The sequence below is a fragment of the Manacus candei genome, unplaced genomic scaffold (genome assembly GCF_025592945.1).
Source record: "Manacus candei isolate 608988 ecotype Guabito, Panama unplaced genomic scaffold, ASM2559294v1 h1tg000047l, whole genome shotgun sequence".
Lineage (NCBI taxonomy): Eukaryota > Metazoa > Chordata > Aves > Passeriformes > Pipridae > Manacus > Manacus candei.
In genome coordinates, this window is record NW_026138095.1 from 10,813,861 (window position 1) to 10,827,812 (window position 13,952).

Genomic DNA, 13,952 nt, shown 5'->3' on the forward strand with positions numbered 1-13,952 from the left:
TCTGGGGGAAAACAGGGTGGTCATAAAATGATGAAATTGGAAGTCTTAGTAAACAATATGAAGTGGGTATTGATCATAAACAGTGCTGCAGTTAAGCTTTTGTTCTGTTGCTGTGTTTTAAACTGCTTCATCTGAAGTGCACTGAATGTTTGGAACTGTCACAAAGTATAATTTCCCAATAAGGCTGGAAAAGGTCTATAGTTATTCAAAATATGCTTCAGTGATAAATGTTTTCCTTCATTCACCACAGCACAGGAATGAAGGCAGCTTTTAGGAAAATTCAGATGAATTGTTTTGCCCAGAGCTTTGTGAAAACAGAAGGATTTAACTCCTAGGGAATTTTTCTTCATCACAAGAACTCATCCTCACCAGTGACCTGTGTCATTTCAAATCCCTGTCCTGCATTTGCATTACAATATGGAATATCTAGAAGTAAAAGAGTTAAATAACATTGCAGCTAATCAGACACTGCCTGCTGCAGGAGTTGCAGTTGGGAGCTGTTTAGAGGCAGTGGTGACTGTGTGGAAAAATGCAGTGCTGGGGAGAAACGACAAATACACTTCAGATGACTAAGTATCTCTGAGTTCAGCAGCTGCTGCGTTTTTGGTAGTAAAACTTCAACTATGACCTTAATAGAAGAAGGATGGTAGCTCCTCCTCTCACCAAAACTGTGGCTAATCCATTCCAGACAACTGCATGGAGCAGGGAACGGGATGGGTGTGCTGAAATTAATGAGTTTGCTGAGATTAAAAGTGGGTTTCCACCAGTCTGAACTGGAAATCTCTCACTTGAAGTCACTAAAAGTTCATATTGGGCATGGTCTGGTCATAGAATCCCAGAATGGTTTGGGGTGGAAGGGACCTCAAAGCTCACCCAGTCCCACCCCCTGCCATGGGCAGGGACACCTTCCACTAGCCCAGGTTGCTCCAAGCCCCGTCCAACCTGGCCTTGGACACTTCCAGGGATGGGGCAACCACAGCTTCTCTGGGCATTACTACTAAAGTTCTACTTGGTCTTAAAGTAATTCCATAGCCTGCTTTGGAACTTTTGTTTGCACTGGACGTTTTTAACCAAGAATTGTAGCTGATCCTTGACTCCAGTTATAATCCAGACTTGTTGGAAAAGTCTCGTGCTGTTCGTCAGGCCAAAGACGAGCGGACGTTTCACATCTTCTACCAACTGCTGGCTGGAGCAGGAGAACATCTCAAGTGTGAGTTGAGAGTCTCTTTTTGTGACCCTGTTGTCTGTGGGCTGTGTTTGTTATTTCAGTTTAACATGGTTGGGTTGGTCTCAGTCACCAGCCAGCGAGTTTTAAACAAAGAAGGAAAAGCCAGGTGGCTTTGGTTGGGAACAACTCCTGTGCTTTATCAGATGTGCTGGGGAGCCACTCTGATAAATCAAGCAAATGTCTCCTCCATGCCAAAGCCCAGTTTGGGCAGTCTCGTGCTGGGAATCCCTGGATAGAAGCTGCAGTGTTCCCAGGTGATAACCACCAACCCTGATCAGCAGTGGTAGCTGTATCTGCTCTGGGCTGTGCCTTCAGCCTGGGGAGAAAAGCAGCCATTTAACCAAAACACAGTGAAGTTCTGTGGCTTTCTGCAAGCCACTGCAGTGCTGTGGTGGTTATCTCAACTCTGGGTGGGTTTTCCCCCCCCTTGGTAACTGGGAGTTTCTGTTGGGTTGTGATAAGTGAAACTAATGAAGATACAGACTTCAGAGAATGGATCCATTCTTTCTTCTCCTGTGTTAGATAAGCTGCTGTTTGGCATCCTTGATGTTGGTGATTATCAGTCCCTAACTCCATTTCTGCTTGAGCTTGGTACCTTTCAGTAGAGATCCTCCTTTTGGGATATTCCAAATGGGGATTTAAGGTTATGGTAGATCTGAGTGGGGCAATGCTCTGTGTACAGAGATACATTAAAGAGCTCGTGTAGGTTGCTACAGAGAGTCTGTGAATCTGCCTTCAGCTTGGAAGGCACACAAGGCACACTTGTATTTTTAGGGTTTCAGGAGCTGCAGCTTGCAGCTACAAGCCATTACAGGCTTGTAGCCACATGTGAGGAATTGATTTCCTAAAGCTGAGTTTGGGCATTTAGAGAGAACAGAATTCCTTTATGTTATTTTTCTGTCTCTTCCTTCCCCCCAATACAGCTGACTTGCTGCTCGAAGGATTTAACAATTACAGATTTTTATCTAATGGCTACATCCCCATTCCTGGGCAACAAGACAAGGATAACTTCCAGGAGACAATGGAAGCCATGCATATCATGGGGTTTTCACACGATGAGATCTTGTGTAAGTTATTGAGCCCTTTGCATTTTCAGAGTGTACTTTTCTGTCTTACACACATAAACACACTTGATAACTTTATGTCACCCAATTTAATGTTGCTTCAGTGTATTGAGAGCCTGAAGAAAATATTTTCTTAACTTCAACTAGAGTTGAATTAAAGCCATTTGCCCAAAAAGCACAGTACAAACTGTATTTCCTTTTTGAGCTCCTGCTTTGGATTTGGAAGGAAAGTGACACAAGTAACAGAAGAAAAATTATCCAAGCTGAGCCCTCTTCCATTAAACTGATGCACATGTCTTTTGTTAACACAGCAATGCTGAAAGTGGTGTCTTCAGTGCTGCAATTTGGAAATATTTCCTTTAAGAAGGAGAGAAATACCGATCAAGCCTCTATGCCAGAGAACACTGGTGAGTTGATCACGTCTGTGTGGCTTCCTCTGACTAGTGCTGGAGTTTTCTTCCTGCCATTTGTCCAGTGCATATCTTGAAAAACACAGAGCAGTCTGCTGAGCATCCCTGAGAGTGTTCTGTGCCAAAATGGGGCCAGGACTGGGATGAGTGGAGCCAACAGGCAATCACTAAAACTCCCCTCTTCCATCCTCACCCTGCAGACAAATGTAAGTGTCTGTCAAGGGAATTGGTGCTGTTTGTGTGGCTGCTGAGCTTTGAGCACATATTTCAGTTGTAGTCTTGTTTATTGCTCTCCCCAAAGATTAAGCCCTAGGAAGAAGCCCATGCTTAAATCAGTTTGTTTGCTTTGGTTCTTGGCAGCAGTTTTGTTGCCAATGATAAGAGCCCTGGAGCCAAGCACAACTTCCAGGGTGCAATGGCAGAACACAGGAATGCTGTATTTAGAACAGGCTGATTCCTGGAGTGGCCTGGCAGCGTGGCTGGGATTGAATGTGTCAGTGCCTGCAATGCAGTCACCATTTCAGGAGTATGTATTTCTTCACACACACAAAAAAATAGCTGCTGAAGCACATCTGAGGTTTTTATTTAGTACTTCAGTGCCAGCCTTTTAAATGCTCTCATGGAGAGTCAACTTGGAGAGCTTGGGAACCTGTTCATTCACAGGACCTGCTGCACGTGCACAACTCAGATTCTTCTCTGTCTCCCTTTGGAATTGTCCCAAATTGCTGTGCATGGAGATCTCTTGCAGTGTCCCAAATTGTTCTCATTTCTGAGGGCAGTGGCCTCCTGCCCAGGTATAAGGTGCAAGTTATTGACTTGAGATTTGGATTTTTGCTGTGAGGAAAAGAGGTTGGGTGAGGAATTAGTTTTTTGGGCTTTCCCTGCTGGCTTAGAGAACTCATCTGAGTCTAGAAAGTGTAGAAAGTGTGATGTAGAAAGATACAGATGCTTCTTACTTCCTGACTGTCTTGGTTTTACTTGTATTGCCATTGGTTTTTGGACATAAATTCTGAATTATAGCACTGGCTATAAATATACTGATCCTGTTGGATGTTTATAGTACTGGATACAAAATGCTGAATTACAAAGCAGAGATGGGGAAAAGCTCAGGTCATAGTTAAAGCCTATTTCTGTCCTCTTGTATTTAAAAACTGGGATATGTGGTCTGTTATTGGATCTCACTGAAGACACTGGGGGTAACTGATCTCTCCCTTGTCACCTGTGTTGTCACCTCTCACTGTGAGGGGTTTCCCTGCATCCTCTGGAGAAATCAGTGTCCTGACAGGGATTCATCTTTTAGAGATGTCTGATATAGGTCAGGTTATTGTCTCGATGGATGGGAAGGAATTTGTGTGGGTGGCAGAGATGTGAACTGAGTCAAAGAATATGGAAAGCAAATTCTGCCCTATAGATCACAGATGTAGATAAACAGATAATGGTTTCAAGGACAGATACAAGAGATCCAAGAAAGAAATAGAGCCTTTGTGTATTAAGAGGAGGGAGAAACTGTACTTAAAAAATCATTTCATGCTCACCAGATTTGGAAGAAACCTTTCTGCTGAGAGGACAGAAGTTCATAAGCAGTCTCATAAGGTTCCTGTTCATCTGTGATAGGAGCTTTTTTCAGTATCTTGGCTTTGTAATAATTCAGAGAGTTATATCAAAAACCCAGTAGTAGTAAAATGAGTCAGGATAGTCAGGGCTTTGTCCAATTACACCTTTTCAAGGACCCTTTCTCAGTTATAAACAAGGTGCCCCTGCCCGTGGCAGGGGGTTGGAACTGGATGAGCTTTGTGGTCCCTTCAAACCCAAACCATCCTAAGATAAATGATGCTTTTTTTAAAGTGCAGGATGAGTGAAGCTGAAATAGTGTGACCCAGTCCTGCCCTTAAAAGTGACAGAGCTTGGACTTGAAAGTGGGTTAGTTCCCTTCAGGGGAACCTCAGAAATGCTTCAACTCCCTTCAGTGGTTTAGCAGATGGGATTTTTAGTACTACATCTGCTATGGTTTATTGTTGTTATTCTTACCTAAACTACAGTTTATTACAGACTGGAAGGGTTGGGACAAAAAATTCCACACCACTGGTTCATGAAAGAGGCTGAGTGTAGTTTTGAAGCACTTCAGGGGGGAAAAAGACTCCTTCCTTAAACTGCAATATCCTTTATGTAGTATCCATTATGCCACTGTACCGAGCTGATGCTCATGGCTGCTTAATATTTTCAAGTTCTTGGTTTGGTTTTGGTGGTTTTTTTTCAAGATCCTGATAGCACTTGCTACTTGATCCCTAAGACAGTAAGTTTTGTCTGATGTGCTGATGTATATTTTTATCCTCAAAGCACAGAAATGCTTCTGTATGTAACTAAAGTGAAAGGGCTCAGTTTGTGACACCCCCTGATTTCACTGATTGTGTGTCAGTTCTTGAGCCCCCCTAATGAATGTGTGGCCAGTGAGAGAATCTCAATATTAAGAGCAAATAGTAGTGGTTTTAATACTGAAAAAAAAAATAATGCAGAGGAAGCTCTTATATACTGGTATGAAATTACAGAATCTCTGAATCCCTGAGGTTGGAAAAGCCCTCCCAGCCCATGGATCCCCCCTGTGCCTGATCCCCACCTTGTCCCCCAGCCCAGAGCACTGAGTGCCACGGCCAGGCCTTCCTGGGACACCTCCAGGGCTGGGCACTCCAAACCTCCCTGGGCAGCCCCTGCCAAGGCCTGACCACCCTTTGCAGGAAGAAATTCCTCCTGATGTCCAACCTGAGCCTCCCCTGGCACAGCTGGAGGCCGTTCCCTCTCCTCCTGTCCCTTGTTCCCTGGGAGCAGAGCCCGACCCCCCCCGGCTCCCCCCTCCTGTCAGGGGGTTGCAGAGCCAGAAGGTCCCCCCTGAGCCTCCTTTGCTCCAGGCTGAGCCCCCCCAGCTCCCTCAGCCCCTCCTGCTGCTCCAGCCCCTTCCCAGCTCCATTCCCTTCCCTGGACACTCTGTAGCACCTACTGGAAAATTCTTATTTTCCAATGCTAATTTGTAAAAATAGTTTGTTTCATTTTGACAGTAGAACAACAAGCTGTCAGGTTACAAGGGCTGAGCACTTACTGGATACTGTGGAGAGCTTCCTGCTAAAGGGCAACACTTCCCCAACCCTAAAAATACCTTTGGCGTCACATTCATTTTTAGAAATGTGGAATCATAACCACCCAACTCTTGGGATGTGTGTTCAGAAAAAGGGGTTGATGCAACAGGAATGTGTAGGGATGGCGTGGGTAATGCACTATTTAAATAATAACACGACATCAGGAGAGTTCTTGCTGTTAAAGTGCACTGCTGCTGGTGTTGTTATTCTGTATGAAACACTCAGAATCACACACTGGGCTGGGTTGGAAGGGACCTTAAAGCTCATCCAGTTCCACCCCCTGCCATGGGCAGGGACACCTTCCACCAGCCCAGGTTGCTCCAAACCCTGTCCAACCTGGCCTTGGACACTTCCAGGGTTGGGGAGTCCTCAGCCTCTCTCAACAATATTACAAACCCATGTTTTAAATAGTACAAGTCATATATTTTGACGTTACACTGGACACCTGCCTGAATTGAAACATGTTTTAAGCACCCTTCAGTATGATGGCTTTGGTGTGTGATGTCCTCAGGCTGTGCTTTTCCCTTGGGATAAGAAAATGGGTGTTCTCTTGTAAAGTAACTAAATGGGTGCTTGTACCTGAACTGTGGGCTGTTACATGACCTGCAATCCCATGAAATCCAGTGTTTTCCATGCTCCCTTGAGGAAATCCAGCTGTGTCCCTCTGGAGGGGTCCATCAGCCTTGGGGTGTGATGGGACCTGTCACAGGGCTCGTGTCCGGCTCCCCAGGCTGGGTTCAGTTTTACTGTGGCCCAGGACAGCCTCTGTCAGCAGCAGCTCTCCTGGGATCTCTGGCTGCTGGGGAGGATTCCAGTGCTCCTTTTCATGTGCTCTTTGCTCTCCAGTTGCACAGAAACTGTGCCATCTGCTGGGAATGAACGTCATGGAGTTCACCCGGGCCATCCTGACTCCCCGCATCAAAGTGGGCAGGGACTATGTGCAGAAAGCCCAGACCAAAGAACAAGTAAGTTTTGGTGTTTTAAAGATGAAGGGAAACTGTGCCTCATCCTGATTAGCTCCTAACAAAGAAAATTGCAATGTGCTGCCACTGACTCTGTTTAAGCTTTGCCGTCTTTATGGAATGTTCTTATATGGTAAAAATTAGTTGTAGAATAGAAGAAACCTTTCCCTTTCCTTGACCTTCTCCTGATTTCATCCTTTGTATCACTGTTGTGACATTATCAAATACTCAGAGACCTTTTGTTTTTATGGAACAGTTTAAAAAGACATTTTTCTTACCATTAATCAAACTTCTTTACTGTTTCTACTGCTTGTTTTCATTCCTCACTGGTATGAACTCCATCCAGCTTCTTCTTTTCCTTAGTTATTTGTGATAACATCCATGTCTGTGTTCTTTTGATGGCTTTTCCAGGGTAAATAAATTTTCCTGTTTGGATTTTCAGGCAGACTTTGCAGTGGAAGCTCTGGCAAAGGCCACCTACGAGCGCCTCTTCCGCTGGCTCGTGCACCGCATCAACAAGGCCTTGGACAGGACCAAACGTCAGGGAGCATCTTTTATTGGCATCCTGGATATTGCTGGATTTGAGATCTTTGAGGTACTTGGAAATCCTGCTAGTCAGGTTTTTCTTTTCCCTGGTAATGTGTGATCAGGACCCACTGCAGAGCCACTGAATGCAGCGTGTTCCAAGGCTGCAGGAGGGGTTTGCTTGGAGCATAAAAATGCTTTGACAGCCCAAAATGACAGTGCTAAAAAGCCATACTTTAGTCTAAATCCTTCTTTTGTGTGTGGTGGTTGTTCCTACTATGCATTAGTTTAATTATATGTAGCAGGGAACATGAGAGATTCGTATAATTGTTTTCCAATTTTCTTTCTGTTATATTTGAACTTTGCAGAGTTTTGGAGAATTTCCTTATAAAGTCAAATTTTTGACTCCCAGATATGTGATATCTTGTCACTGACTCATTCTTGCATACTGATGTTATTCTTGTAGTTGAACTCCTTTGAGCAACTCTGCATTAACTACACCAATGAGAAGCTTCAGCAGTTATTTAACCACACCATGTTTATCCTGGAGCAAGAGGAATACCAGCGAGAGGGGATCGAGTGGAATTTCATTGATTTTGGACTGGATCTGCAGCCTTGCATTGACTTAATTGAAAGACCTGTAAGTTTGCACGTGAACAGTGAGGTTGGAATGCTGAGTGTGTCTTTTACTGCCTGCAAATTAGATATTTCTCAAGGAGCTGTCATTAAAAGGGAATTAACCAGAATGCTCAAGTCCAAAGTCTAAAACACTGTGTATTATTAGCAAAAGGATTAATCCTTAGGGGATTTTGCCCTGATGTTAGTGTAGAACACTAAGCTCAAGATATGGAGCTGCTATTTTTATACTTTTTTCCTTAGTACTAACAAAGTCATTAATCCTGTCACTGTCACTAAATTGTGCCATTGTGTTGTAGGAGCTTTAGGGCTCAGGTTGAAACCTTTTCAAGACTTGGGGTAAACTTTTTTAATTTGAAATCAATAGCAAAATTCCTGACACTTCCTTTTTCTCCCCCCACAAATCTGCCTTGCAAATGGAATACAAGTCTTAAAAGTGGTTTTAGTCACTTTGCTTTTAAGGTACTCCCCTGGCTGCTCAGTTTGTGGAGGCTGAAGAGCCCTTCAAAGAGCAGGAGGAGCAGAGGAGGAGAACAAGGATTTTTACCCCAGAAAGTTTATTGTTCTTTGTCCCTCTGAACCTTGGACCTTTTAAATTCCCCCTGGGGCATTGCAGTGACTCCTCCCTGCCTTTCTCTGTGTATTCTGGAATACAGGTGAGCTGCCAGTGATGCTGTGCATCCTGGGCAGCTGAAAAGCCCATGAGCTACACCCTTGTTTTCCTTTAGGAAAAGGGGAAATCTTGTCTGGGTTATCAGAGGTGTGTGGAACTTAGAAAGTTCTGCCACCTTGGAAGGTAAAATCTCCTCCAAAAGCCTCAGGGGGGCAAGTGTGGGTGCCTTCAGTGTGCACACGTTTAGGTGAACATCCTAAAATGCATCATTATTTGAAAAGCAAATCTCAGTACCTTGTTGTTCTGTAAATGTGATACCAGGTAGTAGAAACATCTCTCTTCAAATGTGTGGACTTTGCTTTCCCTAGAAGGTTTTTAAGTATAGATCCTTAAAATTTAAGTATAAATCCCTACAACCCTTTTCCATTGCTTCCCTTTGTACATCAGTCTGTCTACTCTGAGGAAAGCAATCCTGACAAACAATTCTGCAGCTGTAAAATACAGACATTGGTTGTTCCCTGCTTCATTGTAAGAAAATATAAACTTTCAGAGAGGGTGCTTAAATTCCATGGAGACAGTGTACAAAGCTGTGCTGGATCTGGGAATGCTGCTGGACACCCACCCACGGGAGCATCCAGGGGCAGGGAGGGATCATTGGCTGAGTTTATCTCCCATTAAAGCAGGACATTACCCTGGGAATGTGGATGAGCTGCTGTCCCTGTCACAGAAATGTTGGGAAGGTGACTCTGGAGATCATCCACTGCAGGCCCAGCTCAAAGCAAGGCTCTGGTCAGCACTGGATCAGCTCGTGTCTGGCTCCACAGGCACTGGAATGAATTTGTTTGAACCATCCTTCTGACCTGGGCTTCCCCACAGCTTGTTTATCTGAAGTCAAATTTAATCAGTTTAGACTAATTTTATTGTGGCATTCAGTGGTGTATTGTAAATATTGAACTTTTAAATATATTTATAAGAATATTCACAGATTAAACCCAACTGCATTTCAGGCAAATCCTCCTGGTGTGTTGGCACTGCTGGATGAGGAATGCTGGTTCCCTAAAGCTACTGACAAGACATTTGTGGAAAAATTGGTCCAAGAGCAAGGAACTCATTCCAAGTTCCAAAAACCAAGACAACTAAAGGACAAAGCAGACTTCTGCATTATTCACTATGCAGGGAAGGTAAGGGTTAAATGTTAAATTCTTGGTTAGAAATATTGGTTTGGGGAAAGTGCTATGCAGTACAGCATATGACATTATATATATATATATATATATATGCATATACTATGCAGTATAGCTACCAAATTTAGAAATACTCTTGCCTTGTTTAATTTTCTTGAACATATTCAGGAGAGCTTTTATGGAACTTATGTTACCAAATGGACAGAACTGAAAAATCTGAATTAATATTAGATAAAGCAAATATTTTGGTTTCCTTTACTTTTTTTTTACCAGGTTTTACAGGTGGAGTTTTTTCCAGGACTTTGTTGAAAGGAATCTCTTGCATATCTGGGTTGTCAGGTTGATGGTGGTGCTTGAAGCAGGGCTGTCAGTACCATCTTCACATTTATCTTCACAGAACACTTTCTTTTTGAGTTAAGCTGAGACCTTTTGATTTTTACTGTTGGCTCAGTCCTTAGTCTCCTGCTGCAGGGACAGAGCTCAGGTGCAGCTCCAGGAAATAACTGCAATTCCTGTACTTTGCAGATCCTTCATGATAACCAGGGATTTTCTATAGGGCCCTGCTTGTAATTATTTTCATAAATGGTTAAAACTTAATCCTACTTTTTTACCTGATAGTGAAAGAATCAGGTTATGTGAATGATTCTGACCTCTCCTTTAATTTTCACTTTAAGTACTGCTGGCTTGTTGTTACCTTTGTTGAGGTCAGTGCTGCCAACTAGGTAGTTGCAGCAAAAAGTGAAATACATGATACATTTTGTTGTATCAATATTTAAAACAGTTACTTAGAAATAGTGCAGTGATCACTGTTCCTGCAGTTAATAGATTGCCTTTAAATAATCAAAGGAGAGTAAACCAGCTTGGTGCCTGGCTACTGGAAATAATTGTTCTAAAGAATGGTTTATTTCTGCCAAACTGAGTGGGCATTTTTGGAATACTGGCATTTCAGAGCTTCCTCTGACAGAAGGCATTTTGCAGTCTCTGGTCAGAACGTGTATTCCTTCAAAACAGGAATAATTTCCTGCAAGAAGTCCTGAGATAATGATCTGTTTTGGTTTTGGATGCTGGAAGTTGTTAAATGTGTCTTTTCTTCCAAAGCCTTTATCCAAAAATAGAAAACTTTTGGTTTGATTGAAGCAAAGCCATGCTAATCTGTGCAGAGGTTTTGGTGGAATTAGGGCATTTTAGGGCTCTCTTTTGGGTTGGAAGGAAACCCATGTTTCTCTCATTGAGTTTTCAGCTGCTGAACTGTGGTTTAATTGGAAACCACAGGTTTGGTTCTTTAGAGATAAGACCTTTGTTTTCCTTATAGAACAAAGTGTTTAAATATAACTACTATAGGGAAATTAATCTATTCTCTAGTGATTTAGATAAGTAAAATTAGGATCTCTCCTAGAGTTGGTTTTATATCTTCACAGTCAACCTTACAACACCAGGCTGCAAATGTACACCTGGCTATGAGCAAGCAAAAAGATGGCTGGATTTTTAAGAAAACACCCATTTACTCTTTCAAAAGAATAACAGCCTTCTGTGGTACTTTGAGCTGTTTGGAAGAGGCCAACTATGGACACCCAAGGTTGGTGTGGACAGGCAAGGTTGGACTCTGATCTTGGACGTCCTTTCCAACCTTAATGGTGACGAGCATTGAGAACAGGAGGAAAACACCACTGTAGTGATCTGAAAGCTGTTTTTGGTGCTGACCAGTACAAACTTGCAGCTGGTTGTCCCTCTGCCCCTGCAGGTGGACTACAAGGCAGATGAGTGGCTGATGAAGAACATGGACCCCCTGAACGACAACGTGGCCACGCTCCTGCACCAGTCGTCCGACAAGTTCGTTGCTGAGCTCTGGAAGGATGGTGAGAGATCATGCTCTGAGCACGTGCTGGTAGTGATTTAACCTTGCTGGATGAGTTTAAACTTTTTGTGCCTCCTCACCCTCCACCCTCTCCATTGTAAATATCTGCAGCATTTTCTCTCTTATTTAGTGCCACGAGTACGACAAGGAAGTTGGGTCGCACCCCTGGTCCCTTGCACATGTACCATTTCTGAGTAGCTGCTTCTCATGTTCATTATTTGAACTGATATTCACTTATTACTTGTTACTCTGGGTCGAATTTCACGTGGAATCTTGTCCAAACTCTTAGTTGGGACTTGCTGCAGTAGAGTCCTAAATGTGAACAGCTGGAGTGATTCTTCCTGTTAATAAAACATTGCCTTATGTGAGCACCAGCACAGTTGTTTGATGTGCAGTGGTGGGGGATACCCTGGAAACCCACATCTCCTAAAATAAATTCCATTAATGACCATAGCAGTGCTATTACATTTTAAAATCAAATGCAGTATATTCCTGTTTTAACTGTGCACTGCTGCTCAGCCAGTTTACCTGCATATCACCTGAAAGTATTTATCAATACTTTTACCAAAATACTCCAAGAAGCAGAAATAGCCAAATAGATACTTAGGAGAGACTTTTCTAGTTTTAGCATCACAGTATGTTAATTAGAGTGTATTTACATGTCACAGTGTATAAATCCTGTAGTTTGTTATTTGAGGAGGAAATGAAGCTTGTGATAAAGATGGTGCTGCAGGTTAATACTGAGTTTCCTTCTTACTCTCCTCAGTCACAGAGAGCAGCTTTAATGAATAGATAAAGAACTTTTTGGTTGGGCATCTGCATCTGCTCCTTTCTTTTTGAGTACCCACACAAGTGTTTTGGTCCAAATATTCAATACCTGCTTCCACAGATAATTGAAATGTGCATGGAATATGTTGTGGCCTAATTGCTTTTGTAGCAGTTAAGTCTATTTGCAATTGATGAACCTGTTGTTTTTACTAACTGAAGTGTCTTGTGTATCTGCTCTTCTGTCTTTCTGTTTCTGCTGTTTCTCTGCCTTAGAGATTCAGAATATTCAGAGAGCCTGTTTCTATGACAATATTACTGGTCTTCATGAGCCACCAGGTGAATGGATATAAAACAGTAGGCCTACTAAAGGCAGGGCTGTTGTATCTACAGGAAAATCCATTTTTGCTCGTAGGCTTGCATGAACTTCTCATTTCATGCTGGATTTAGGTCAAACCCCCACAGGCCAGCAGTCCCTGAGTGCTCCTGTCCAGCTGCTGCTGCAAACACACATAGCATCTCCAGTTATGCATTGCAGATGACAAGGTTTGTTGCTTCCTAGTTCCATGAGGAGATGTAGAATTGCTTCTTAAGTGACAATTCTGGTGGCTCCAAGCATTTGGGAGAATGCATAAGCTTTGTAACACTTATCAAGCTTCTTTCTGCAGTCCAACATTGACAAAACTCTGCAATGTTCTAGAACGTGGCTGTGTGCTTTTGGGAGGAGAGCTGAAGAATGTGTTGAAGTATCAGAATGAGTGCTGCAGTTGTAGTGGGGGTAGTAAGTGAAATAAAACTTCTTCCAGACTTGTTGGAATTGTTCTTTTGTTTAAAAACCTCTTAATTTTAATATTCCCCGTTGTATAAACAGCACGTGTTTTGTGAGGTGTTGAGAAATCAACAAACCCACTTGCTTGGAATGTCTTTGAATACACTTTCAATATTTTATTCAACCTCCTCATCCTCCTTGTATTCCTCTCCCCAGGTTTAGAAATATTGAAGGTGGTGCCTTCAGACTTTCAGCCTTTACTTGGGTTTATTTTCCACTGCTCCTGGTACATCCCATCCCTGAGGAGGCTCATGGTGTTCCTAAAGTAATTCCGGGAGGGCTCAGTTTTGGGGCCTTCAGCCAGGGGATGATGGTCCAGTCCTGCAGTTCAGTGACTGCTTTTAAACTGTAGGGAAAGCTTAGGTTTAATAATCCTGGTGGAAATAGAAATCACCCTCTTCAAGCTGGAGCACAGAGGGGAGCAAAACAAAAATGCACAAGTATCAGATCTCTTTACTAAATCTAAAAAGTACCTCCAACCAAAGCTGGGGGTTTCCAGTCCTTAGTGGGGCTGGTGGGGGCAGGTTCCTAATATTCACAAGCTGTTGTGTTCATCCTCTATGGGACTAATTCCCATTAATTTCTGTCCCATGTCTGATTTAGAGCAGAATTCTGCTTCAGAGTAAAAATTTGTGATATGATTTATGAACACCTTGCCACCTACTTATTTTTCTAACTTTAAGAAACTGCAGATTCTTGTGTTTAAAACCATGTGGAGGAGCTGGGCTCTGCTCTGTACTCCAGGCAAGACCT

General features: G+C 42.9%; 1 protein-coding gene across 3 annotated transcripts in view; it reads left to right on the forward strand.

The window, feature by feature from the left end:
• The window catches only part of MYH10 (myosin heavy chain 10), a 102,079-nt gene that overhangs the window by 61,797 nt on the left and 26,330 nt on the right, over positions 1–13,952 (forward strand). For all 3 annotated transcript variants that reach the window (XM_051797457.1, XM_051797456.1, XM_051797458.1), the window contains 8 exons: positions 1,112–1,210; positions 2,152–2,295; positions 2,604–2,699; positions 6,677–6,795; positions 7,235–7,387; positions 7,784–7,957; positions 9,574–9,747; positions 11,492–11,606. In XM_051797457.1, the coding sequence (XP_051653417.1) occupies positions 1,112–1,210; positions 2,152–2,295; positions 2,604–2,699; positions 6,677–6,795; positions 7,235–7,387; positions 7,784–7,957; positions 9,574–9,747; positions 11,492–11,606 (1,074 nt within the window). The remainder of the gene's footprint in view (positions 1–1,111; positions 1,211–2,151; positions 2,296–2,603; positions 2,700–6,676; positions 6,796–7,234; positions 7,388–7,783; positions 7,958–9,573; positions 9,748–11,491; positions 11,607–13,952) is intronic.